This window comes from Scleropages formosus, chromosome 11 (genome assembly GCF_900964775.1).
Source record: "Scleropages formosus chromosome 11, fSclFor1.1, whole genome shotgun sequence".
NCBI classification, from domain to species: domain Eukaryota; kingdom Metazoa; phylum Chordata; class Actinopteri; order Osteoglossiformes; family Osteoglossidae; genus Scleropages; species Scleropages formosus.
Window position 1 is genome coordinate 20,290,196 of NC_041816.1, and position 21,315 is coordinate 20,311,510.

Below are 21,315 nucleotides of genomic sequence, written 5' to 3' on the forward strand. Positions count from 1 at the left end.
CCAAATCTACTGCGCCACCGCACCCCCTCCTACTTAGTGTTAAGCTGCTGACAATTATTTACCCATTTATATAGTTGGGCAATTTTACCAGAGCAATTTAGGTGAGATTCAAACCAAAGGCAGCAGCTCTAACCACTATGCCATGAGATTTCCCCAATCTACTTTATTTTACTTGCATTTCTGCTGTGAATATTTATTTATGCATTTCATATCATAAAATATTGTCTGTGTGTATAGCATCCTCCGCTGCCCTTCCCTGTAGTCTGTTGTTCCGAGAATGGAATATATTAATTCAGTAAAGGAGGAAGGATTCAAAGCAAGATCCTTTGAGTGTGGGGCAGCAGTGCTAACCACCTACTTATCAACAGGCACGTGGCAGTTCAACCAAAGCTGAAGCCGTCCTCAGTTGTGTACATCAGTTTGTAACCAATTGACTTCAACTCTCATATGAATCAAGGCCTCTGAAGGGCTTCATTTAGAGACAGATCCTGGACTTGGAGGTCTAAGAATGATATCAGCCAACAATAGTAGGGAAACTTGAAACCTACATGAGACAACATGTCTAAAGACAAAGTAGCAACAAATACTGACGCCCAAATAAAACAAAATATCAATTTTAGTTTCGTTTAGCTGACGCTTTTCTCCAAAGTGACTTAAGATGTTAATCTACTTCCAGTTATTTACCTATATAGACAGCTGCGCAATTTTACTGAAACAATTTAGGGTAAGTATACCTTGCTCAGGGGGTGCGGTGGCGCAGTGGGTTGGACCACAGTCCTGCTCTCTGGTGGGTCTGGGGTTCGAGTCCCGCTTGGGGTGCCTTGTGATGGACTGGCGTCCCGTCCTGGGTGTGTCCCCTCCCCCTCCAGCCTTACGCCCTGAGTTGCCGGGTTAGGCTCCAGTTCGCCATGACCCCGTATGGGACAAGCGGTTCCGAAAATATGTGTGTGTGTGTGTGTGTGTGTGTGTGTGTGTGTATATATATGTATACCTTGCTCAAGGGTACTACAGCTTGATGTGGAAATCAAACCTGCCATTTCTGGGCCGAAAGGCAGCAACTCTAACCACGACACTAAGAGCTGTTTATTTTGCTTCAATTACCATACAATCTATTGTCTGAAACCGCTTGTCCCATGCGGGGTCGCGGGGAGCCGGAGCCTAACCCGGCAACGCAGGCGCAAGGCTGGAGGGGGAGGGGACACACCCAGGACGGGACGCCAGTCCGTCGCAAGGCACCCCAAGTGGGACTCGAACCCCAGACCCACCGGAGAGCAGGACCCGGTCAAACCCACTGCACCCCCTCATAAAACTAATTTAAAACTCCTAAAAAATAAACATCTCCACAAACTTCTGATTTCTCCCATAAAAATGTGTAACATCTTGTTATTGATCGCAGACAATGAAACAGACGCACGGGCTGTAAGCACAGTGCAACCGAGATGAATTAGGGAGGTCCAATCCCGCCGATTCTGTCGGGGTTTCTTTGCTACAGACAAGTTTTAGAGAGTAAGTAAATGAAGAATATCTTTTTTAAAATAAGATGGGGAAAATATCTATTTGCATGGTATTTCCTGGAGTCGTTAGACCACCTACAGTAAATATAAATGTTATTAAAAGCACGCGGGTAAATGGTATTAAACCGAGCTCTTCTGTTAAGGTAAAGGGACAGGTCAGCCTTTGGAGTTCACCTACAGCAGCCATATGACTGCTTTAGGGGTATATCTACCATGGAGCTCTGCCAACCGGCCCCTTTTGATGAAGTTGAGGCCTCCTGCACAACGTCTTGCAGTCGCTTGGGTTTTGGATTGCATTCTGACCTCTGCTTTCATGTTCCGATAAATCCTCCCAGGCCCCAGCCCCCACTGGCTCTCAGGGCAACGAAGGTGCATCTTGTTCACCTCGCTCTCTCATCCTGGAGAGAGCTCCAGTCCAACGGGAGGCTGCGCCCTCTTACAGCCCCTCAAAGACATCTGTAACTCATTCATTCGGGGATTGCACAAGACTTTTGCTTTCTTCAAAGAGGGAAAACGGAGAAGAAAGTCAGAAGAGTAGGAATGCATGACAATGCCGGTAGATGGTGAGAAAGGAGGAAAACACCTGAAGGAGAAGCATAGCTTTCACCAGGCAGAGGGCATGAACTGAACCAGACTAAGTGTGGAGTTTTTGGGTAAATAAAGAAGAAAATGGCCACGAACTGCATGACCCCTACCTTCAGCCCTTACGGAGAGACAGGAAGCCAGCAGAGTTGAGCTCGGCTCTTATCTCTGAAACCCAGTCAACCCGCGAAGATCAAATACAGCCAAAATAAAAAATACATTTCTGATTTAATAAGTCTGCTGTTCAAAAGCACTGCACCTTCTCTTCCATGGAGAGGTTATTCATTCAGTATCCAGCTTGAAACCTTAGTGGTGGGATAGAGAGCTCTTTTGCACAGTTAACAGCTGGCCACAGTGCAGCTAGGCCCCTGTGACATCTGCTTCACACCTTACCCTTTCACATCATGCAAGGTTGGGGGAGTGCCAACTGGAGAGGCTGCGGGGAAGAATTCTTGGAAAACATCTAATGCTGGGAGTTTAGGACAAACATCCTGCTTGAGGAGCAGCTGCTCAGCTCAAATGCCTTCACCAGCAGCTAGCAAAAATGGTTAGTGCAGCATGTCAAAATCTCTCACCTGGGTTGGGCGGGCACTGGCACCTGGTCCTTCTCCCAGGCAATGCTGGGTGTTGGCAGGCCATCCACCTGGCACTCGAAGCGTGCAGCTCCCCCCATGGGTACCACCTGGGGCTCTGGGTGCAGGAGGAAGCGGGACAAGCCTGGAAAGGAGGATGGAGGAAGGGAGAGGACAGCTGGGACCTCTATGAAGAGACAGTGGACACTGCACCCGCTGCTCGTACCATCCAAAACAAGGCAATGGAGGCTGATAAGGCCCACAAACCTCAGCCATGTATATCCCATGGTAAGACTTCATGAGCGGTGCAGACCCGCTCTAAGAAGTAGTTTCCCCATGATTTAGCAACGGGCATTACATTTCCAATGCTGCAAAAGTCATTCAAACACATCCAAAAAAAAAAATTACAGAAACGAACAAAGGAGTCAATAAAATCTCCACACGGATTCACCTTGGGTTGCTTTTGTGGCACAGTAATGTGAAAAGCTAACCTGTGAACCAGCATTTCTGGAGAATTCTGACTCAAACTTCTGCAAGCATTCATTCTAGGGCCTCAAAGGAGATGAAGGGTTGGTACAGATGGAGTGTATTCCGTTTCTATACAGGCAAAGTTAAAACCAACTAAACAATAACCTAGAGTTCATTCTTTAAATAAATATTTGTTCCTTCCTTCAGGACAGTCCCTGAGCATTTCAAGGTTACTGAATAGAGGTCATATAGGTTTGTATACAGTATGACCAGAGTATGGGGCAGTTTGTTTTCATTTTAAACATTGACTGATTCTTGCAGGCATACCTGGAAAGGGGTCCTAACCTGCTATGTACTTGTTCAAACGGCTTAAATTATCAATGAAGCCTAGGTGCTCAAAAAACACTCCAGCTTTTCAGACACACAACTCTTCCTGTACTGTAAATTTAACTTTGGCGATCGCCGCAGTGATGTTAAATCAATAATTAACTACGAACAGCATTCACGTAAACATCTGTCAAACACCATAAACAGGATAGAAGAACCAAAGGCAGCACATGAAAGCTGAGAACTCGAGGAACACAGATGATGGGAACAGCGCAGGCTAATATTCACGAATTGTTTGTACTTCTCCACTGTTGGATTCCCAATAATGCACAAGGCTGCGTGGACACGTGAAGCCAACTGCATTCGTGTACTGCCCAACTGCTTGTTGCTGCGATCTGGATGGGCTTGGGGTGCCTAACCGGAAAACTGTAGGCTTGCACTAAACCCAAATATTGCCCTCAGCACCAAATGTGAGGCCATGTTAAACTTGCAAAAGAAGCCTCTATATCAGGCAGGCGTTGTTCCCATCTGTGCTCCCGGCATCACTCCAGCTTCTCATTTTCCAGCCACTTTCCTGTCATATCACAGCTCCCTCTCACTTTCTCCTATCCCCTTGAACTCTTGACAGTCCCTCCCAAGATCTTGGTAGCCATCAGCTTCTGCTCCCATGGCTCCGGCAAACATGCATACCAACAGTCACATGGACATACTGGCAAACACTAGCACAAAAAACACAAAGGAGTTGCCTCCTGAGCCTCAATCATTACACAAACCCTGCATGCATCTAGAGGGAATCATTCCAATGTGCGATCGCCAACGTTCGCCTTTGCGTGTTCTCTCAAACATATATGCCAATACTTGTGTAATGTGCACCGGCAAAAACATCAGTACTGGACATACTTCCTGTTCTTTGACAAACGCGTGTCTATCTAAAGCTCTTTGTCCGAAATCCACTTCTGTGCATTCTGTTCTGAGTTGCACATCCCTCTTAGAAAAGCCTCCACCAAATGAATGAATGCATGCAAATGTTTTGTGACTTGACCTTCATGTTGGTGCTGTAAGACCAAGAACACAGCAAACGGGTCAAGATGTGAGCTGTGACCTAGGTGGCCTTTTTGTTCCTCAGGAGCCCTGAAGGGATAAAACCTGCAAGCTGAGCTGCTCTGTTAAGGGAACTCTTAATATGCATAAAAATAAGTGCCCCTCAATAGCCCAATATAGCCCCCTCATGAAAAAAGCATTAGGAAGAAAAAGAGCGAAATCTCATGCAAAGATGACAGTATTTTACACAGCGGCAATAAAGCTGAAACTGGTGCTTTCTGAAGACCTGCAAACTAATCTCCCTTTTTACTCCCAGGACGGAGCCTGCGGTGTCCGCAAGATGCTACCTGTGCTGGCACATACAATGGGCCCCTTGTCTGTCCCAGGTGTGCCTGAGTAAGCCAGCATAAGGAATGGACTTCATCTGCAGGAAGTGAGGACACGCTACTGACAGGGACCGCTACAAAGGCTTTAGACTGGGTGCACACAGAGGTCCCGAGTGAAACCATGTTTCCATATGCCAGCACCCAACGAACACATCTGTACAGACACACATATACCCTCTAGACAGCTGAGGTTATGCTTTCAAACTGGAGATGCTGGTTCAGAGAGTCAGGCTCGGCACTCACTGGCTAGGTGCAGAGTCAGGGAGCGACTGGCCAGAGCGCCCAGTGGGCTCACTGAGATGCAGCTGTAGCCGCCCTCCACTGCAGGGGGCACCTTCCCTTCCCGGCCTTCTCTGGAGGGGGCCAGCACCGCCAAGGAGCCGTTGGGGAGAGTCTGCGTGGCCTCGCCATCCACCACAGAGATCCCATTCTGTAGCCAAGTGATGTTGAGAGGTGTGTCGGTCGCCCCCAAGTGGCAGTCCAACAAAAGGGGCTGTCCTGGCTCCAGAACCACGTGGACAGGCCCTGCCCCGCAGCTGAGCTCCACTGACACTGGCTTCTCTGCATGGGGTGTGTGTGAGAGAGAGAGAGAAAGGAGAAGAGAAAAAAAAAAAAAAAAAAAAAAAAAAAAGAGGTGAGCATTTTGCAACATAGGAAATTAGCACACCGAACACCTGAACAGCGAACAAAGAACCTGAGTTGTATGAGCAACTAAAGTCAAGAGTTAAATGAAGGTGATCTCAGACAGAAGTAACGGCATCCTATGCACAGGACGAGAGGAGACTAGTTCACCATGGAAAGGAATGTAAAAAGAAAGAAAAGTACCATTTCCAAATGTTCAGGGTCACGATGGACAGTAAGAAACCCACGTCAAAATAAGGAGAACAGCAAAACTCAGGAGGGATGAAGCCCAATTCAAACCCTCAGCCCAGGAGCTGTGAGGCACCAGTGTTACCTGCTGTGTCACCATACTGCTCCCAAGTCAATTACAATGTCACTGCAACATCTGCCTGGTGTACTTTCAGTTTTTTCTGGAGATGGCCTTTGAGGGCAGACCATGAACAGAGGTTTGTGCTGGTTGATTGCGAAGGTTTTGATCAGACTGAACAACCAATTTCTTTCACTTTGACAGACTGAAAGGACCGTATTGTACACGGGAATGGAAACTGCATCAAAAGAATAAAATCCAATTGGTAAAATGAAGCTGAAAAATAGGATCATAATGCACAAACTATGGTATGGTTCTCTCTCCCTCGCTCTCACACACACAGGTTTGCATAGTCAGACACGACCTCCTGCTTCTTTAGTCTGCAAAAAAAAAAACAGGAGGAACATTGGGAACAAATGTTTCCTTGATTAAAGCAACACTGCCCCCCCCCCCAAGCAATAGCAGCCCCCCGCTGGGAGCCTACTGGGTCCTCAAATTACAAACACAATTGAGACCACTATGGTACAATCAATAAGAGCTTAATAATATAGATGTCCTTCGATTTCATTTGCAGGGTATCTTCTGTAAAAGTCTCAAATATAACTTCAATAAAGAGAAAAATATGCTGTGACTCCTTTAACATTTTCTTAGCTTCAAAGTACATTAATTTACATTTATTCATTTACCAGATGCTTTTCTCCAAAGCGACGTACATCTCAAAGAAAATACAATTTGTACATTAAATCGGGAGAGAGAGAGACATAGCTGCAGACGTGCGATTCTTAAGTACAGTTTCTTTCCACCATACGTATCGACGTTCACCGTACAAGTAGCTGCATAAAACTCAGTAGACGAATCCTGATCACCTTCCCGCCATTTTTTTTTTTGGGATACACAAACATCTACATACAATACAGGAGTAGCGGCTGCGTAAAGGATTATCTGGACATGATCATAAAGTTACTGTGCATGAACATATACACCATACATGAGTTTGAGAGATTATGGGGAAGTGAGTTCAGAAAAGGTGAGTTCAGACCCTTCTTGAGTGTAGACAGAGTTTCAGCAGTTCTGAGAGAGAGAGGGAGGTCATTCCACCACAACGCAACCAGAGCTGAGAACCTCCACGCTTTACCATTCGTGTGCGGGACCACCAAGCGAGCGGAAGTAGACGAGCAAAGCGGTCTGGTTGGGGCGCAGCGGATGATCAAGTTTTGTAGATAGCTGGGAGCAGTTTTATTGATGCATTTGTAAGCAAAAACCATGGTCTTAAACCAATTAAACTGATTTCAAATAAAATTTAAAATTACAATGCACTGTCTCTGGAATTTCCAGTTCAATACCAACTGCAGACAGATTTATCCCAAGAACACACATGTACAGGTTTGTCCTCCTACTGTTCACCAACACTCAACTCCAGACGCGAGTCGTAAACACTGTGGAAAAAACCTGAATTAATCTAGACCCACACCCCTATTCTGTTAGAGTAAGTTCTATTGATAACAAACGTGGGACATGGAAATGCAGGTGACGATCATTTTGCAACAAGGAAACTCTGAAAAATTTAAAGTGCGAAAACTCTCGACTACGAATAAGTGAATGGAAAATGACTCTTCAATTCAAAATATATATACACACACACATACATACATACATACACACAAAATATATTTTCATTTGGCTAACAGTTGGGTAATTTTTACTCTATCAATTCAGGGTAAGTACCTTACTCGGGGGTACTACAGTTGGAGATGCGATTTACATCTGGGTCGTTTGAGTGCAAGGTGGGAGCTCTAACCACTACGCCACCTGCTGCATCATTGGAAAAGTATCCCAGACTTCTTAAGTCCAATTATACTACTGCTATCCCTCAAATTATGCAGACAAAATCCAGACTCGAGCGGTGGCCTGAACCATAGGACCCGAGCCTTGGTCATGGGTCTAAACCAGCTGTGCCACACGAGAACCCCCCTTTGAATGAAAAGGGGATCACCCTGCAAGACCTGCGCCCTTCCAGGCTCTGCTGCAGCGCCGGGCTTTTCCACAAAGAAGCCCAACAGAAGGAAGGGTGCTGAGGCAGCGAACACAGTAATCACTTTAACTTTTCCGCTAAGCTTCAAAGTGTTAAGCTGCTTTGGGCAAATTCAATCAGTCCGAAATCCAAAAGGAGATCTAACCCGGGAAGCTTTATGCATCTGGCAAAATCATTTGAGGGTGGGCACGATGGCTGTTGAACAGCCAGCACTAAGTAGAACCACTGTTCGTGAGGATACTGCGGTAGAATGCCAGCAAACGCAAGAGGGCCTGTGCAGACGCTCACCCCTGCTCACCCTGACCACCCGAACCCTTCCCCCCGGCCGTGCGCACTAACCTCCCCATTTATATGCTGATTAGAACATTAAACCATTTGCATCCGCTCAGCAGCACGTTGCCGCGGGCCAGACCACTGCGGCCCTTCTCAGTCAATAACGGATGGAGCGGTCCCTGCGCTTTCGCACGGTGTTTGCCAGATGTTTGACGAAAGAAGAGGCAGTGTCTCCTGGGTCCAGACCACACATCACACACCTGTCCTTCAGAAACCGACAGACACACACACATACAGCGAGAAACGATCACAAGATGCAAATGGTCCAGCTGGGTCAGCCAATGTCAGCCTGGAGCGACATCTCGAACGTGGAAAGGAGGTTAGAAATGGTGCATCTCCACCCAGTCGCCTTGCCCTCAGTCAGCAGCATTAAAAAGGGTACGGTGGCAGGATGCCAGACACCTCATATTCTATACTGCCCTTGAGAGAGAGAGAGAGAGAGAGAGAGAGAAGCATGGGGCAAGCAGGGGGGTGGGGCAGCAAAAGAGAGGAGGCAAACAGAACAAAGGAAGCAGAAAAAAGGGAGAAAAGGACAGCGGAGGATGTCGCGGAACACACGGCCTTAATTTCACCACCGTTTTAATCGCCATCATCATTACAGCGGCGCTTCACGTTGGTCGCCGGCCATTGTTGTCTGCCCACCGAACCGCCGTCGGTAATTACCGCTGCAGTTATTACCGCGCCTTTGCCAATGTTTCACCTGTCTTGTTGCTAGAGCACTTTTAATGAATATATGAAAGGTACAAAGTCAAGGCCTGGGGGCATTGAGTTTCAAGCCCCGCTGCCTGGTTATGCAACACCGCCAAGGAGCCCTGACCTTTTACTCTGCACACCTGACATGATGGCATAGAGTCTGCACACCTAGGGCCTGAGGGATGTGCAGCTGGACACGGGGGGTATGACGGCCAAACACGCAGGTATGGAAACCACACACCTGGGAGTCAGAAGCATGGATTCTATGGCCGGCATCTGGAACGAAACTCGCGTGGGCAAGCAACCCGCACACTTGGGGTGCGAACATGCAGGCGGGGACTCGTACGCGTTTGACGTGAGCACGGTTCCACGGTAGCTGGCCAAGCCCACTTCTGCCAAACGCTGTCATTCACAAGGCTCCCACCTGCACGCCCCCCCCCCCCGGAAGCTGTCAGGCAAGCGCTCGTCCAACGGCAGCCGTCTCATTCGGCCATTCAATTTTTCCCCAGCGCTCATTTACAGGACGCAGGAAAGGACGGGTCCCATCGCTCAAAGAAACGGTCCCCTACACGGAAGGTGTCTCCTGTTGCACAGGCTCGGCATCCCAACACTGCAATTCAGCAAGCGATCTAGTTAATAAACCCACCTATTTAACTCAAATCCACGAGCAAGGTACCAACGGAAGTTCAAAAATATGCTTATTTTCCAGAAGCGCCGCTCTCGTTCCGGCGTGCCCCCGGGACCCCCTCGTGCTGTAACATCGAAACGCAGCCGGCTTCATGTGTCCAAACACACGTCCCAATTCTCTAAACGTTCAACCTAATAGGCTTTTATCTGAGCTGCGCTTCTCACAAGGCTGCGTGTAATGTTAGAGGTCTTCCTACAGAAAGGAAAAAAAACCGCGTGCGCACACACACACACGTTTTCCTATATTTTAAAGTACTATCCATCCTTTGTCAATTGTACTCAGACTACAACTGGCCTTCAGGGAACTTCACGCTAAAATGCCGCTACTGCTAAGTCTTTGATTTCTGTTTTTATCCCCCAGTTTTATTTTTGGTCAAATATAATTTAAGCTTGTTTATCGCAGGAGACAGACACTTGCGTAGCACTCTCACTCATTTAAAATATCACACCAATGACAGCTGTCTTCACCTTATTTTTGGCTGTACAGTTCTGAAGATCCACGTGAACAGCGCGAGGGTACGCCTGGTGTTCTGAAGCGAAGACACACACACACACACACACACACACACACACACACACCTCGTCTCGATCCTAAAGTAGCTCGAGGCTCGTCTTCACCGACACGAGCAACGGAGAAGTTGCTGCGACCCCTCTCTGTGCCTAAATGAAAGATGCATGCTGCACGCTATAGGCACACAGCTACATTTACATTTATACATCGAGCAGCTGCTTTCTTCCAAGCAATGTACAACGCGGGGCACAGAAAAGCACGGTGAACAACAAAGAGCTTCCGGTACAGAGACAATAATTAGTCTTTAAGACTAATTTACTAATTTAGTTGATGCTTTTCTCCAAAGCGCAGGGGGGTGCAGCAAGCTTGACCGGGTCCTGCTCTCCGGTGGGTCTGGGGTTCAAGTCCCCCTTGGGGTGCCTTGCGATGGCCTGGTGTCCCATCCTGGGTGTGTCCCCTCCCCCTCCAGCCTTATGCCCTGTGTTAGGCTCCAGCTCCCCACGACCCTGTATGGGACAAGCAGTTCAGAGTGTGTGTGTGTTCTCCAATGCAACTTATAATGTTAAGAGCCTTATAATTACTTACTCTTTTTTTTTTTTTTGCACGTCTTGGCAATTTTTGAGGGGTATACAGCTGGAAGTGGAAATCGATACCTGTGACTTTTGGGTGTAAAGATAGCAGCTCTGACCACAACGCTACCAGACACCCCCAATAAGACATGCTAGGATAGGTCAGGATAAGACTTCACCGGCAAACCAAACTCGAGTTCCACCTGCAAGGAGCATGGACATGGAAATAGCAGTTGTTGCAAACAAACAAAATATTACTGGTGACCCTTAAATAAATATTGAATGTTATTTTACAATATAAACTGTGCTATCAGTGGAAATCTTTAATTACATTTTGTGAATTTACCAGCTGAACACCAGAAGTGCAATCTTAACATCCATTCAAGTGTGGTATGATGTGCACTTTGGAGGTTGAAAAAGGACAATGTTTGCAGGAATAAGGTGCTCCTGCACCTTGTTGCTTGAATCCTGACCGTCCTGCATCGTTTCCCCACTACAGAGGGCTCAGAAGATGCGGAACAGTTGACGGAACGATCTGGAACGCACACTTTGCGGTCCTGGAACTGTCAGTTATTATTCTGGTGAGGCAACGTCACAAGTTTAGAAAGGGAGAGAGGGAGAGGGCATCAATGACCTACACAGCTTGCTTGAGGGTTCCAAGAGACATCCCATACACATCAGACTTCAGCATGACTTTTACAGCTAAAACAAACCCAGGTGTCACCTGTGCCTCTGACTGCCAAATAGCTGTCAAATCCTTAACCACTTCAACTCTCCGAGCAAAAAAAAAATTGCTTTGAAAACACCCATCGTGCTACTACAGGCGCGCGCACGCGCACACACACACACACACACACACACACACACACACACACACACACACACACACAAACACACACAGCTCAAAGTAGATTTTGTTCCCTCCAATAAAGGGAATAAACTTGCTGAGATCAAGTCCATTTGAAATATAAATCTGACGGGGAAGAGAGAGATGGGGTTAGCGGGGTTCAAAATTTGACGAACAGAGTGGTCTTCAGCCCACCCCCCCATCCCCCCAACACAGCACTGTTCTGCATGATCGCTCAAGCAAAGAGGGACAGGGGGCTTGTAGAAGCCCCCCCCATCTCTCCCACCGCCATCACCCACAGCCCCACGTGGTGGCCTGAAGCCAGAGAAGTTACCACACTCCAGATGTGCGGATCTGCCCCACCTACAGAGCAAAGTGAATGCTTGCGCTTGGTGCCAAAACCAACGAAATGCTCAAGAGGGGTAGGGGCATGCTAATCGCACATGTCACGGCAACCGTCCTATTGGACAGAGCAGGGGGTGCCACGGTGCACCGTGCCACGTGACTGAGCTCATGGCAAAGACCAATAAACACATGACTGTCCCTTGTTGAGGCTGCTGATGAGCTACACATTGTCTACGGAACGGATCGTTTTCTCCAAAAAAATTAAATCATATACTGTGTATGACTGATTTATTACATTTTTTTTGGAGAAAACGATCCATTCAGTAGACATACATATACACACACACTATATATATATATATATATATATATATATATATATATATATATATGAAAGAGCGAGCGAGCGAGCGAGCGAGAGAGAACAGGAACAATGTGATCAAGGAATCGTCTGATTTATTATTTCACCCTCTACTTTTTTATGGCCACAACAATTTTTAAAATCACAAAAATGTTTTCTGATACACATTTTTTTTGTTTTAATTAGGCCCTCAGTGTCTTTTTTTTTTTTTTTTTTTCCTCCTCCCCCCACTGCCAGTATATTACTTTTCCTTGTTCTGTATGGGTCTGTGCATGTGGCTGAGAGTTTGTGTGCCCCTCAGGGTTTGCGCTTGGGCAGCCCCCAACCCCCCTTTCTCCCATCCCGATGCAACAACCGCCTGTCATGTGACTCAGCGGCCAGCAGCGCGGAATGGAAGGAATGTGATCGTATGACTGTTTGCCCAGTGAGCACAGTGAGGAAGAGACCAAGCCTCAGACAGCGCAAACACACACCACTGCGTCCATACACAGCCAAGTGGCCTCTTATGGCGCTGCTACCATAAACGACCCAGCGTCCTCGTACTGCGACACAGTCCTCTTTCCGTTCGTCAGCTGGGGTTTGCAGCCATTCGATGTTTAAAGACGTCACCTAGCTGGGATGCAAGGGGTTTGAGTGGAGCTTCCTCACCCCCCCCCCCCAACCACCACTATGGCTGCAGTTCAAACTGCTGAATGGCCCAAGACTGGCAAGAAGTTTGATCAATGGGGAGGGGGATGATGCCCGAACTCAAGGAACCACGGTTCGTGAGCAGTCTGAAGTGTTCCTCGAGTGCAGCCCAAAAGACCCGTCCACCCTGACTCCCCCCCACCATGGGGGCCTGGGGATTGCTACCTCTCCCAGTGGAGCCTTGAAGTGCAGCAAGAGAATCCCATGTGTGCCATATGTTCTGCGCTAATGTAAACACCAAACTGAAGAAATACGGGCATTACTGTGTGCTATTCCTGCACTCTAATTATGGCTCTTTATTTCATTAATTTCTTATGTCATTCCCAATAAAACACAAAGAACATTTTTTTTTTTTTTTACATACTGCACCAAAAATAGTATATGGAACTACTTGAAATGACTGTAAAAATGCAGATTCCTCCCTGTGCACGCTGGGAAGAATGTGGTCCGTTTAGGTAATTAAGGAACTCTGCTTCCCTGAACTCACAGCTGCGCAAAGACAGCAAGAGCTGAAACCAACACCTGCAGTCAGAGAAACCCCAAAAATCAAAGCAAGACAAAAGGATGGTGGACAGACACCGATGTACCACCTAACAGGGAGTGTCTATGCTGCTGTACACTAGAGGACGAAAAATCATTTCATTAAATGTCCCTCAAAGGCAAAACACTGCCTGTTGGCTTGGATAAAATAATTTGTTAAACCTCAATATAATCAGTTCCATTTCCTTCTGCTTGTTCTGGAGAGGGTCACAGTCCAACAATACGATGATCGCCAAAAAGTTCACACATCCACTCCTGCTCAAGTCCATCTCTATGCAATATTTGCTCTAAGAGAAACAAAGTGTCCCTTCTGCAGGCAAAGACAGCCTTTTGACATTTGCCTCTCTGCCCCGCACTTGTCGGCTATCACCTGTACAGGGGGTTCGAGAAGCTACTCTGTTCTGAAAGGAGAACTGCAAACAGCTTTCACACCCAGCAGCTGATCTCTCTTCACCAGCCGCCATCACGGGAAATGTAAATAACCACGGTAAAATACCCGCAGAAAGAGCTGGAAATCAATGTCTCCTTAAAAGCTCAAGGGTTTCTAAGGCACTCCTGACATCCTGCAGGGAGGCCCAGATGCCGTTACTTGGGGAGGTGGCGGATCCTTACCTATTGGCCATGAAACCACAAGTAAAAGAAAGCAAAGCGGCGGATATCGTGCCTGACAGAGACACCAACCTCATACACTCCCTGGAATCTAAATCCTTCTCCAGCACCACCGAGAACGGAGAAAAATAGCATACTCTGAGTGAAGGTATTAAAAATTCGGACTGGATTACAAGTATATTTCAGGAGCTGGAAGTATTAGGCTGTGATCATATGTTCATAGGGGTGAATGCTTGGTGTCCTTTTCATCTTGAACAGAGTCCACTAGAGGTTTCGCACCTGCGGTCAAGTGAGGCTGTCGAGCCCCTTGTTGGACCGCTCCTGGAGAAAAGGAAGGGTGCAGGTGCTGTGGTACTGCGTTTGTGGAAAACAAACACATGCGGGAGCATGAAGGTTAGTGGGCTTTTATACAAGTTATCCATGACTGACGGCTGCATGTGCCCAGGGGTTTGGTCTATATTTCCTTCCCCAATCATTTGTTTCTGCAAAACTCGTTTGCCACACAAGGTTCAGATTAGGCTAAAGATTTTTTTTCCCCCAGGAGCGCAACAACATATGAAACAGAATTAATCTAATTAAAAAAGTAAGTGGCCTTATGAATATTCCATTTAAACAGACATGGGGGGAAAAGCTGGAACCTGGAGACAGGGCAGGTGTTCCCAATGCCAGATGTTGGGGCAGGACCAGTGCTGCACTGTGGAGGTGAAGTGGACCAGGGCAGAGGCCAGGAGAGGTGAAACTGGGACAAACTACTAGTCTGGGGAAGAAGTGGGCTAGGTAGAAGGAGAGCACTGTTAGGATGTGAACACTTCATGCATGGGTCTTACCTGGACCTGGGCTAAGAGTAACAGTTTGTGAGGAAGCACCTTGGACCAAGACAGAGCTAAAGCAGCACAGTCCAATGAAAACTGAAACATTTACCCATTCATACAGCCAGGTAAATTTACTGGTACTAGTGAGTGTGAGTACCTTGTTCAAGGGAACTTCTGCTAGAGGTGGGGATTGAACCTGTGACTTTTAGGGTCTAAAAGGTAGCAGCTCTAACCACTACACTACCAACTGCCCCAAGAGCCTGATTCCTATAAATAGGTAAATCAATGCAAGTCACTTTCCCTGGGGCGGCATGGTGGCACAGCGAGCAGTGCTGCCGTCTTACAGCGCCTGGGTGGTGCAAGAGGATGTGAGTTTGATTCCCGCTCTGTCTGTGTGGAGTTTGCATGTTCTCCCCTTTTCTGCGTGGGTTTCCTCCCACAGTCCAAAGACATGCTGTTCGGGTTCCCCCATAACGTGTAAGTAACAGAAAGAGTGTGTTCCACTGATGTATGGATGAGTGACCCATTGTAAGTAAATGTAAAAATATCCAAAAATCCTGCTACCTGGAGAAAGAGAGGTCACACGTTCTGCTCCAAAGCAGCTTACCATCCACCAGGGTGCTGCTCTTCGTCTCGCACAGCTTACAGGTTTTGCAGCAAAATATACTGTCAACTACCTTCTGAAACATCCTTTCTTAGCTCTACTTTTTTTCCCCCTTGACATCTACTGCACACAACATGCACACACCCACGTATTCGGCACCACAGTATGAGAAGATCAAAAAGGTTGACAAAGTTCTGCTTCATCTGTGAAGTTAAATAATAAACAACAAACCTTTAGTTTGCAGACATTAGAAATAAAAAAAAACCCTCATGTCTCTCAGCTCGATCACTTAAGCTCCATTATCCTGCCACACCCCCTTCCACCATTACTCCCCCTTTGCCTCTCTACATATGGCCCACATGTTTGCCCTCAGCCCACAACCCTACTACTGCACCCCAGTTTCCTTCCCTTCCTACCTTTGTCTCTGTGTCTGTCTGTTCGCCCAACTGAGAAGTGTCTCCCAGCCAAGACCTTGAGATGAACGTGATGAAACTGGGTCATCTGACCATGAATAAAAAATGCCCCATGGGGCAGGAGTAGTACTATAGCCATTGCTCAAGCTTCGTGTATTTTTACATCAGAGAAGACAAAAAGTTCACCATGAGAGTAATCACATGTCACCATTCAGCAGTAAATAGGGGTACTGAGAGAGGAATCATGAGACCATGTGACACTCCCACAATGAGTTGGCCACTGAACCAACACCCAGCCCAGCTTCCCAGTGAGCCCAGAATGGGCAGTTTCTCCAAGGGTGTGCATTCACAGGTCAAGCATGTCCAATCTACAGTCTCCATCAAACATCTGAGTACACTAAGTCGGAGAGGTCGTGAAATGTCCCACCATGTACTCCTCAACTGGTGTTCTGCTAAGCCTGACTGATGTTCAGAATAAGGAAGGACAGAGGGTGCAAATCCAAACAGCCCGCATTCTGGGGAGACTGGCCGCCAACGGTCTGACCTGCTCTCAGAGGACATGCCGTGTTTTGACACAAAGGTCAGAGCTACTCTAGCTCTTCTAGTGTCCAAATTAGCCCCTATTCCTTCTGAGCCCAGCACAACCGCCTTCTGCCGTTTTCAACAAAACTCGGCTCTCATTGTTCATAACTTGGAGGAAATTTTCAAATAAAATTTTAAGATTTAGTAGGGAGAGCTGCTAGTGTAGTGGTTGGAGGTACTGCCTTTGTACCCAAAGGTTGCATGTTCAATTCCTGACTCTGGCTGTAGTACTGTTGAGCAAGGTATTTATCCTAAAACTGCTCTAGCCAAAAAAAAAAAAAAAAAAACCTAAATGGGTAAATAATTGTAAGTGCTTTGGAAAAAAGCATAAGCTAAATGAATAAATGTAAATTTGCCTCTGATTGCTTACAGCATTATTATTTGTCATTGATTCAGAGGTAATCTGTCTGAGAAGGAATTATACAAAAATAAACTGAATTGAACTGAAGAGGGAAAAAACTAATTTGGGCCATAAAAAGCTGCAGGAACTTATGGGGGGGGCTCAAATTATAAAGGGGTATGTGATCAGGGGCAATACCTTGGGGTAAAATATTTATAGTAAAGGCAGAGCACAGTATAGTTACTAAAGATGAGTTACACATCTGAATTTTGCAGTTCCATTCTGTTTCTCATGCATTTAATGCCTGCTGAAGAACAGCAGCAACATCCGTTATAGAAAAAAAGAAAACCACCACTTGGGATGTACACACTCCTACTTTTCTTAATATTCTTCTTCCAACCTGAAATGCACAATTGTATGGCAAACTCATTAGTATTTACCTACAGAGCACCATACAAGCACCTTGCAATTCCCAGTTATTTGGACTGAGACAGCGCCATAGGCAAAGAGTTATTACTACACATCTCCCTCTTCAAAGTGAGAGCACTTCTGCTTTCTAACGGTCCCTTCTTCGATTTATTAATCACACATCAATCATTTGGGCGGAACTTCACCAAGGACTGGACGCAGAGCTTGAAGATGGGAGAGCTTCATCCTCAGTTAACAACACGGCGACATGAGAATAAATTCCCAAACAGGGGGGAAGAAAAGAAAAAAAAAAAAAGAAAAAAAAACACGCAAATCATTTCGAGCTGCGCATCATCGGGAGAGAACGTTGAGCCGTTATTTCGTCACCTGCCCCTTAGTTATGACATAAATCCGTCATGTAGCCGTGCATGTCTGGAATATTAATCCTGGAGGCCACCGTTTCTAGGTCACTTAAGTTGCGGCGGCGGCGAGCGGCGGGCACGCGGAGCAGCGACGGGCGGCGAGCGCGCTTCTCCCGCGCTCTTTGTCATGTAAATACACACCGCAACCGAGTCCCGCACCCCCTACTCCCCGGACCCCCACCCCTCGCGCCGCTCCTCGCCGCGCGCACACACACCCCCGCAAACACCGCAACAACACCGAGCACATGGCCGCGCATGAGTGGCGCACGCTTGTTAAAAGCCACCCGCTCCATTTCCGCGCAGTTCGGCCGCGATGGGCCCAGCCGCCCGGCCCACTGACAGTCACCGTGCGTGGAACACCCGCGAGTACTGCTCATTTCGATCCTCACGAACATGATCACGCGATCACGTCAGTTTCCGACTCCTGGAAATACATTACTGCACATAGTAGCACTTTGATCAAAGCAAACGTGAGACAATCTTGCGGGTTTGGTTGTCGGTGTCATTATCCTGTGGAAAGGAAAGAGTCCGCTGAGATGAAACGTGGAGCCCCCCCCCAGCCGCCCAGCAGGAGGACAACTTGCAGGAGTCATCTCAGCCACGCAGAAACACAGCAGCAGGACTATATCTTTTCTCATAATCCATCATCGTGCCATGGGCATGGATCAAACGAAAACGGACCGCGATCCTCTGGTCCAACACTGAACTCGTTTATTTAGAGAAATTCGATCTGCGCTGTTCCCAGACTCAGAAAATATTTGGGAAATAAAGAACCACGATAATGTAGATCCAGTGGTGCACATGTCAGTGACGAGCACGCCCCCCCCCAAACATAAATAAGGGTGGGTTTCAGCGTCCGAGAAAGCGACAGGCAGCGCTTGGCGTGGAGGAACGTGGGAACCAGCGGAGCGCCGGCTGCACATGGCCGCATCTCCGGGCAGACACGCGCCTGGGGCTCGCGGAGCGGAGCACGAGGGGGGAAGTGTCCAGAAGTATCGCGTACGCCAGAGACACGAGAACAGCGACACGCGCACCGGACCGGTGCTCTAATCTGCACATCTGTATAATTTATACAATATGCGCTGGTGCGTTTACCTGCCGGGGGGCACACCGGGCAAATGGTGCAGCGAGCAAGGTGCACAGCCGCGGAGCACCATCTCGGGCACGCACACGTGTCCCCCAGAACGAGACCCTGACAGCCTGGCACGTTCACGACACCAGCGCGACCCCGGTCGGACCCACGGCCTCTAATAACACGTATTTCAGTTAAAAAAAGCAGCTTACCTTGAGCGGACAGAGAGGAGAACCCCAGCGAAAGTAGAGCGAGGAGCCAGAGAGCGTTCACCGCCATGTACAGCCCTTTGGTTTTTTTTCTTTTTTTTTTTTTCTTGCTGCGGAGGGGGTGCGGGGGTCGGCGGCGCGCGTGGCTTTACAGCGCGACACCGCGCGCTACATTGATCACGCGCACGGCGGCTACGACACGCTCGGGTGCAGCCGCGGCTGTCGCGTATGTGCTCGGTGCCCCGTCAGGGTGGTCCGCCTTCCTCTCTTCTTCCCATCAGCTGGAGGAGACTCGTCGCGCTTCGCGTTGCCTCATCGCCATGTTGAGAATGAATGTTGCGGGCGCGCGTGTGTATGTGTGTGTGTGTGTGTGTGTGTGTGAGAGAGAGAGAGAGAGTTACCAGCTTCACATGCTGAGCGAGAAGGGGGGGGGGCGAAAGAGTGCCTCGCGAAAGAGTCCTGCTTTAGGTGTCCACCGGAGTCGCCTGAAACGACGCCAGCAAAGCAACACACCCCCTTCTCCCGTCGTCGAGCGCCATTTGCCGCCGCTTTCGAACGAGGACGTGCAGAGGAACGCGCGCCGAGGCTCTCGCGCCTGGGTCACGCTCACAGCTGGCCCTGGGCAGCGCGCGGCGCCTCAGCGGCGGCGGGGCTCCTCCGTACCGGACCCGAAGCTGAGAGAGACGGAGCATTAAAGGAGACGACGGACAGACGTGACGTTTGACATGTCCTCGAAACGCGCGCGAATGTGAAGCACTCGCTTTTAAACGCCAATTAAGTATTCATCCTCATATACGAATGCATTTGATTACCTAAATCAGACAGATACCAAACTTATTGATCCGGAAAGAAATCGAACTACGCGTTCGATTTCTTTGGGGGGATCAATAAGTTATCTGTCTGTCTATTTTTTATCGGGGTTAAACCACAACGAGAGTCACAGACCAGTAGGTTATTAGGGCTCGATTCCAATAAGTGACAGATTCCTGCCTCAAACATGAGGCGACGCCACTTACTCTTCAACCTGTGATTTAAATTGTTTTACCGGGAACCTGGGCAGATTTAAATAAAATCCAGCACCACAATAACCCGCGCGTTAAAAATGCATTGTGTTCTCTGACACTCATTTAATCGTCAGGTTGAAAGAAAATTAATCCGTTTTCTGATGAACCACGGAGTTGACAGATTTTTCCCCCCAAAGGTATCCACAGTGATTTACCTATTTATACAGAAGAATTTTTTTTAACTGTATTAATTCAATTAATTGTTCAATGGCAGTACGTGGGATTTACATTTTTAAGTCATTGAGCTGGTGCTTTTCCTCCCAAAGCAACAATGTTAAGCTACTTTACAATTATTTACCCATTTATAGAGCTGGATAATTTTTACTGAAGCAATCTGGTGTAAGTAGCTTTCTCAAGGGTACAAAACTTGAAGATGAGATTCAAACCTGCAACCTTCGGGTCCAAAGATAACAGCACTAACCGCTGAGTTGATTCTAAAGGCAGTGGCTCTAACTAGCACACCACCTGCTGCTTTTCTTACCATCACCAGGAGGACGTGTCCTACTCACTTTGGACCACAATTTCAAAGCTGTCTCACATATTATACAGCGGGCTGCACGGTGTCACAGCGGGTCACGCTGCCATCTCAGAGAACCTGGGGGGTGAGAGAGGATGTGGGTTCAGTTGCTGCCAGCCTGTGTGTCTCTGTGGGTTTGCTCTGAGTGCTCTGGTTTCCTCTCATAGTCCAAAGACATGTTGTTCAGGTGGATTTGTGACTAATTAACCCGTAGCTTGTGGGTGACAGAGAGAGTGTGTTTGACTGATGTATGGATGAGTGACCCATGGTAAGTAGTGTATCTAGCAGTGTAAGTCACCTTGGTGAATAAGGTGTGTGGGCTCATAACACTACATAAAGTTCAGTGGAAGTTGCTTTGGAGAAAAGCATCTGCTAAATTATGTAACTTATTATAACAATGTGGGTCGTCTGCAGCCAGCCATATTTAACCAGCAAATTTCCACGTTGGGAACAAAAAAAGCAACTTTCAAGTATTCCTCAGATTTCAAATGTTCCCAAAGGATGGACTACGGGGTATGTAGTGTTTATAGCTGCTTTCTTACAACCTCACGGTCCCAGGTTTGAATTGCACCCTTCGCTCCAATACCCTTGATCAAGGTACTCCCACTGAATTGCTCCAGTAAAAGACCCCCAGCTGTGCACAAGGGTGCAAAACCCCTGTAACTTTATAATTATACAACACCTGTCATAGTAAGTTGCTTTGGATAATGTTGTCAGGTAAATAATGGTTAATAATAAAAGTCTGTGTTTTAAATATTAGGCTGCCTGCTGCCCTTTGCAAAACATATTCTTTGTTTGGACTGTATGACCCTTCACAGTCAGACAGTTACTGTACCAGCC

The 21,315-nt window shown here is 47.5% G+C and overlaps 1 protein-coding gene across 1 annotated transcript in view; it reads right to left on the reverse strand.

The window, feature by feature from the left end:
- Positions 1-19,486, reverse strand: part of LOC108940832 (immunoglobulin superfamily DCC subclass member 4-like) — a 42,585-nt gene extending 23,099 nt beyond the window's left edge. The window contains exons 1-3 of the mRNA XM_018763223.2: positions 18,898-19,486; positions 5,134-5,451; positions 2,672-2,813 (exon numbers count right to left, since the gene is read on the reverse strand). Of these exons, the coding sequence (XP_018618739.2) occupies positions 2,672-2,813; positions 5,134-5,451; positions 18,898-18,964 (527 nt within the window). The 5' untranslated portion in view covers positions 18,965-19,486. The remainder of the gene's footprint in view (positions 1-2,671; positions 2,814-5,133; positions 5,452-18,897) is intronic.
- Positions 19,487-21,315: the final 1,829 nt, after the last annotated feature.